This window comes from Echinops telfairi, unplaced genomic scaffold (genome assembly GCF_000313985.2).
Source record: "Echinops telfairi isolate 266 unplaced genomic scaffold, ASM31398v2 ScPeMD7_7;HRSCAF=31, whole genome shotgun sequence".
NCBI lineage: Eukaryota > Metazoa > Chordata > Mammalia > Afrosoricida > Tenrecidae > Echinops > Echinops telfairi.
The window spans coordinates 28,336,778-28,344,324 of record NW_022103904.1 but is presented as its reverse complement, the minus strand read 5'-3'; the positions used below and the strand labels follow the sequence as shown (position 1 = coordinate 28,344,324).

Genomic DNA, 7,547 nt, shown 5'->3' with positions numbered 1-7,547 from the left:
GACAGGGAAGCCCAATGAGATGTGGTCTTTTACACACTGAGCACCAGCTCCTTTGGGGATTGTTCAAGGAGGGACATTTATATAATAAGAAAATACATATCACACTAGAAAGAGAGAAAGCAAAATACCATGCTTTCAAGTTGATTCCAGCTCATAGTGACCCTATATAGGATTTTCAAGACCATGAATCCTTACAGGAACAGATAGCCTAATTTTTGTCCTGATGAGCAGCTACTGGGTTGTAGTTAGTGGTTCAAAGCCCAATGCTTACCCAGAAGCACTACAAGGACTCCTAGACTAGCTACAAAGAGACCAAAGGTTATTAGTGGTTATGAGGGGTGGGCAAGAGAAAGATGAGGCTTACTACTCCTGTATAAAGTTTCAGTCTCTGAAACCCACAGGGCCAGTTCTATTTTTTCCTATTGGGTCTCCATGAGCTAAAATCAACTTGATGGTGCTAAGAAAAGAACAAGAACAGGGATGGGAGGAAAGTATTTTGCTGAAGGGGTATAGTGCATATGTTAATTTTTTTAAGTTTTACTGACATTTCACATATCATACAATTAATTCTATGTTTAAACATATTAAAAAGAGCTGTGAAATCCATTTTGGAGTATTATTTTCTTTCTTGCACTCATTATTATTAGTCTCCCTTTTCCCCAACCTCCCCTGGCAAAACCCTAAGAAATTATTAATCCAGTTACTGTCTCTATAGATTTAGCTATCTATTTTATCTAAAGAAAACCACAAAACAGCAAACCCCCAATAACAGTAACAAAATAAAACAGAGAATAACTTCAATCAACAAGAAATCAGAAAATAATACAAACTAGAACAAATTTAAAATGAGTCAAAAGGAAGAATAAATGATAAGGCATTAAATTTTACCCTAACTCCATCTGCATCAGCCCACTTTCCAATGCACAGAGTGTAGGCTAATGGTGGTAGGATAAAGAGAATGACCGGCTGGGCAACTTGCAGAATGTAACCATGGCCCTGAATGAGGACACTTGAACTGGCAGGTTTTGTTATGTGTATTTTCACCATATTAATGAAAAGGAACAAGAACCCTGAAAGCAATGGAAGGTTTTGTCTCCCTACAACTCCCTGACATGGAGTCTCTGTATCTTTGCAGGATGGGAATATTCATAATTATCCCACAGCAAAAGCTGAGCTTCCCCTCCAAAGACTGAAAACTCTCACAGTTGAGAGAGTTTCTAATGCTCAGAAACTCCAGCATGCTTGTTTAAAGGGAACCTTTGGATTTTAATGGTGCAATAAACATGGAAGGACACGCTGTCCTAGGGTTGCCACAGTTTCAGGATGATTAGCCAACAGAGCTAACAGGTGGCGGACTTACCCACGCAGGTCTGGCAGGTGGGGTGGCACTCCTTACATAGAATCAGCTCTGAGTCAAAGTAGGTGCCCGGCTCACAGTCTGGAATGCAGCTACCCCTCGCAAGACTGTTGGAAAGAAGTAAGGCAGGTTTCCCAATCAGTCCCGTAATCTGAAGCAAGTTTTGGTTATCATCGAACGCCTTTCATGAGAGGATATGACAGCTCTTAGAGCACAGCTATTTGTGTGGCTGAAGAGGTCATGAAAGTGGAGAAGCTCCACTGTAGCAAGCTAGGAGCCTGCTGTCCTGGCGTTTGGAGTCTGGGAAGCAAGGTCACGACTGTGAGGCTGTCACAGTCCTTAGGCTCCCTCTAACGCACTGTGATTCTTGTCTTGGTCCTCATGTTCTTTCCTGTTTGCGATGGCTTCTCTTCACGGTTGCTTCACAAACTTGTTCTGTCCCTCAGAGGGGAACTTGAGCACATATGAGTAACTACTTGCGCACGGAGGTCCAGTGTGATGACTAATCTTATGTGTCAACTTGGCTATTCTATGATTCTCAGTGGGATGGCAGACACTGGATTGGTTACCATTCCATAACATTACCTAATACAGTGTAATCTCTTTTCATGATGTGACCTGATGTGATCAACCAATTACTTTATTTATATAATTTTATTGGGGGCTCTTACAAATCTTATGACAATCCATCATTCAATTGTATTTAACACACCTGTACATATGTTGCCATCAACATTTCCAAAACATTTTCTTTCTACTTAAACCCTTGGTATTAGCTCCTCTTTCCCCCCACCCTCTCCCTTCCCCACTCACCCCAACCAATTATTCAAAGAGCAATTTCCTTGGGGGCTGCTGTTTGCCTCTAGTATATAAATCGATGTCCTGGAAAAGTCCACTCTTTCTCTTTCTTTGATCTTTTTATTGTGAATTAGGTGAAAGTTTACAGAGCAGATCATCAGATTTATATGTAACAATATACACATTTTGTTTCAACTTATTCATGGCCATACCTTCAATGTACCATCACTGATCCCACTGATTCTCTGTGTTTCATGTTTCCATTCCTAACCTTCTGAACCCTATCCATGGGTAAACACTGCCCTTTTGATATTAAATGATAGATTATTCTAACACAGGAATGAGTTCATTTTCAGATTTGAAGGGTGAGTACGGATCATAGTCTTTGTAGTGCCACCTGTCAGATTTGAACCAGTATGCTTGGTTTCTTGTAATTTTGTTATTCTAGCGCTTGACTGGTATACTGCATGTTGTCTCACTCCAGCTCCTGGGATGTCAATAAGGTTGGGTCACCTAGTGCAGTAACTCATGGTGTCATCCCCTTTCCTCCCGTGGGCCCTGCAGAATCCATAATAATGTTTATTATCAATTTATGTCATAAACGAAGATGTGATCTATTAAGTCATACAATTGCTTAAATGGAATATTTCTTAGATTATATGAATAATTTGTTAGGCAAGGTCCTTTAGAGAAGTAAAACCAGGACTTTTATGGATAAGTTTATATAGTGAAAAGGAATGTAACAGCAAATTAGTCCACACAGCAGTACAGAGTGCTCAGTACAACTCACTTTCATGGGACAGCTAATATACTGAAGGTCCTTCCAACTCATGCAGCCAAGGAAGCAGAAAGTAGGGAAATGAAGTGGTGAGGGGTGGCACAGGCTATTAGCGCAATGTGGCAAAGCAGGTCACGGTGGAGCCTCATGGTACAGTGATGCGAAGCAGCTAGTGGAACTTGCTATGTTTGGAGTGGCGGTAAGGTGAGCACTCATGGCAGGCAGCAGACATGGCAGGTGGGGCGGCGCCACAGCGAAGAACAGCAAGACACAGTGATGTGGTCCACCGTGGTCCATGGGTTGGCTTGGCCCACAGGTATCACAGCACATGTGGTGAGGCGGGCAGCACCAGTAGCATGCTGGTGCGACTACTAGGATCACCAGGGAGAAAGACCTAGGGGCCAGCCTCCAGCAAGCTATTGATCTTGATCACTCCTCCAAATCAGGTCATCCAGCTACAACCTGATAGACAGGCTCAACACCATCAATATCTTCTTACGGTTGCCATGTTGGCACAAAAACCTGACTATCACAAATACTAACAAAATGGTTTTGAAAATTCTTTCTATGTTGAATCACATTACTAATTACAACATTATTAGTAACTTAGTGGAAACCTTTCCTCACCCATCCTCCGCCCCCCTTTTAAAAATGTTCATTACCATAAGTCAGATTTAATTATTTCATTTACTGTGTGTGATCCCACCTCAGAGTTTTGGGTTTTTTAAATCATTTTATTGGGGGCTCGTACAACTCTTATCACAATCCATACACACATCCTTTGTGTCAAGCACATTTGTTGCCATCATCAATCTCAAAACATTTGCTTTCTGCTCGAGCCCTTGGTATCAGCTCATTTTTCCCTCCCTTCCAGCTCTTCCCTCCCTCACGAACCCTTGATAATTTATAAATTATTATTATTTTGTCATATCTTACACTGTCCAACGTCTCTCTTCACCCACTTTTCTGTTGTCCATCCCCCAAGGAGGAGGTTATATGTAGATCCTTGTAATCGGTTCCCCCTTTCCACCCCCCTCCACCCTCCACCCTCCCAGTATCGCCACTCAGACCACTGGTCCTGAAGGGATCATCTGCCCTGAATTCCCTGTGTTTCCAGTTCCTATCTGTACCAGTGTACATCCTCTGGTCTAGTCAGATTTGTGAGGTAGAATTAGGATCATGATAGTGGCGGGGGGAGGAAGCATTTAGGAATTAGAGGAAAGTTGTATGTGTCATCATTGCTACACTGCACCGACTGGCTCGTCTCCTCCTCGCAACCCTTCCATAAGGGTATGTCCAGTTGCCAACAGATGGGCTTTGGGTCCCCAATTTGCACTCCCCCTAATTCACAATGATATGATTTTTTTGTTCTTTGATGCCTGATACCTCATCCCTTCAACACCTCATGATCACACAGGCTGGTGTGGGCTTTGTTGCTTCTGAGCTAGATGACCGCTTGTTTACCTTCAAGCCTTTAAGACCCCAGACGTTATATCTTTTGATAGCCGGGCACCATCAGCTTTCTTCACCACATTTGCTTATGCAAACACTTGTCTTCAGCGATCATATCCGGAAAGTGAGCACACAATGATATGATTTTTTTTTCTTTGATGCCTGATAACTGATCCCTTCAGCACCTTGTGATCACACAGGCTGGTGTGCTTCTTCCATGTGGGCTTTGTTGCTTCTGAGCTAGATGGCTGCTTGTTTACCTCCTATCCCTTTTCTTTACTATTTCATTCACAAAAATGCTATGGATATAGGTTCATTAATTATTACAATATTGTAGCTAAAACATATGACAGAATCAGTGACTATAAAAACACTCACTGCCATTGAGTCAATACTGACTCATAGTGAATCTATGGGACAAGATAGAACTGCCCCTGTAGTTCCTGAGCCTGTAACTGTGTACAGGAGTAGAAAGCCCTGTCTTTCTCCCTCAGAGCTACCGGAAGTTTCAAACCGCCAACCTTTCGGATTGCAGCCTAATGTAATTGGGCTTGTAGCATGTGCAGATGAAACCACATGATTTGAAGTATCATGGCAATTGAGTAATGATAACATGTTTGACTGGAACATATTATAAAGTCCAAAAAGCAAATTAACATAATAGAGCTTTAGCCTTGTAAGGTTATTGCTACATGTAAATTGGGCTTATACTAATGTTTTTGTTGTAACTATAGGGATTTTTTATAAAAACTACCTTTCTGCCGAACTACTGTACAGAAATATTATAGACAGTCATTTTGGGGTCACCTGGTCTGAAAGGGTCACTTGGTGTGGTCTGCACTCTCTAGTGATACTGCTGATGTCAGCTTACCTGTTGCCTGCCCTGCGTTTTGGATTTGCCAGCTCTTACAGTCCCATGAACCAGCAAAGGTCTCCAATCTACCACTGGACATGGATTTAAGATTTTTCACTCCCATGATTGTGTAAATCATTTTCTTTTTAGTACATCCCTCTATATGTATCTTAATAAAAATAGCTCCTCTAGAGAACTCAACTAAGACACCCAAGCTAACCCTAATCTGAACCCACAGGGAGATTTTAGCATTTATGAAGAGGCTTCAGCAAGTTTGTGGAAAAATAGAATGAAAAGATCATGAAAATTTCCCATGAACTTTCTGAATCCTCCTCGTATAATTATGTAATAAAGAATTTACTTTTATCTCAAAAAAATCTCACCTTTGTACTGGCTAACAAGATGGCAGGGGGTACACTTTCGGATTGGCACTAGCCTTGCCAGAAAGATGGCTGTGATTTAGGGTGGGATCGAGGGGGCAGTATATCCTTTTGTTGTGTGTACGGTCACTATGGGTGGGACCCAACTCGACAGCACCTAATAACACCAACAAAACCGAGGGGCTAGCCACCGAGATCAGCCATGTAGATATTCCATCATACTCACAGGGTACAAGCCCCCCAAAGACTCTGGACACTGAGGCTCAAGGAAGCTCTTTGTTTGCCAATATTCCCAGTGCACGGTTACGCATTGATCCTATGAAAGTAATATGTTCTGACTCCCTGGGGAAAGGGTTTATGTGGTCTTTCCCTCTCACTGCTTCCCTTGATTGATTTTAATCTGTATTCTTCCCCAGTAATAAACCATAGCTATCAGTAGAACAACTTTTGGTGAATTCTGTGAGTCCTGTTAAAAAATAATGGAATCTGAGAGTTGTTTTTGGAACCCGTTTAACTTGTGGGTGGTGTCAGTCCATGGTACTTTCAGTATTCTTCACTGGGACCACAATTCAGGTAAGTCAATTCTCCTGTTTTCCTTATTCAATGTCCAACTTTCAGATGCATATGAGGTAAACGAAGATACCATGCCTTGGGTCAGGCTCTCTTTATCCTCAACGTAACATCCTAGCTTTTCAACACTCTACAGAGGTCTTGTGCAACAGATTTACACAATGCAATTCGTTGTTTGATCTCTTGACTGCGGCTTCATAAGCATTGACTGTGGTTCCAAACAAGGCAAGTGATTTGACAACTTAAATCTTTTCTCCAATCATCATAATGCTGCCTATTGATCCAGTTGTGAGTACTGTGGTCTTTTCAGTGAGTTGTAATCTATACTGAAGACTGAAATCGCTGATCTTCATCAGCAAGTGCTTTAAGTCCTGTTCACTTTCAGCAAAGTGTAATCTGCATAGCATGGTTTTTTTTTAATTAGCCTTCCATCAATCCTGATGCCCATTCTTCTTCATATAAGCCAGCTTCTCTGATTATTTGTGCAGCATACAGACTGAATATGCATGGTGAGAAGATACAATCCTGGTGCACACCTTTCCTGACTTTAAACCATGTGGTATATCTTTATTTTGTTCACAAGATTGCGTCTTGACCCATGTACAAGTTCTGTAGGAGCACAACCAAGTGTCATGGAATTCCCATTCTTCTCAAGCACAGCCACAGTTGTTGTTTTGTTGTTTTTTTATGATCCACATAGCTGAATGCCTTTGCATAGTAAATGAAACACAAGTTAACATCTTTCTGGTATTCTGTGTTGAGCCAAGAGTCATCTGCCATCAGCAATGATATTCCTTGTTCCATGCCCTTTTCTGAATCCAGCCTGAACCTCAGGCAGCTCATGGTCAATGTACTGCTGCAATCATTGTTGGATGATCGTCAGTAAAATCTCACCTTCTGTTGGGTCACCTTTCTTTGAAATGGATACAACTATGGATCTCTTCTAGTCAGTTGGCCAAGTAGTTCTTTCAAACTTGCTGGCATAGATGAGTGCGTGCTTCATTAACTTGTTGAACTGTTTCAATTCCACCAACCCCTGGAGTCTTGCTTTTAACTAATGCTTTCATACCAGTTTGGATTTCTTCCTTTAGCACCACTGATTCTTGCTCATATGCTACCTCCTGAAATAGCTGAATGGAGACTAGTTCTTTTTGGTACCGTGACTTTGTGTATTCTTTCCATCTTTTAATGCTTTCTCCATCATTCAACATTTTGCCCACAGAATCTTTCAATATTTCAACTCGAGGCTTTAATTTTTTTAAATCAATTTATTGGGGCTCATACAATTCATCACAATACATAGATCAATTGTATAAAACACATCTATACATTTGTTGCCCTCATTATTCCCAAAATTCG

At 41.4% G+C, this 7,547-nt stretch overlaps 1 protein-coding gene across 1 annotated transcript in view; it reads right to left on the bottom strand.

The window, feature by feature from the left end:
* Positions 1-7,547, bottom strand: part of PCSK6 (proprotein convertase subtilisin/kexin type 6) — a 241,318-nt gene that overhangs the window by 15,787 nt on the left and 217,984 nt on the right. Inside the window, exon 20 of the mRNA XM_045286304.1 lies at positions 1,361-1,464. Within this exon, the coding sequence (XP_045142239.1) occupies positions 1,361-1,464 (104 nt within the window). The remainder of the gene's footprint in view (positions 1-1,360; positions 1,465-7,547) is intronic.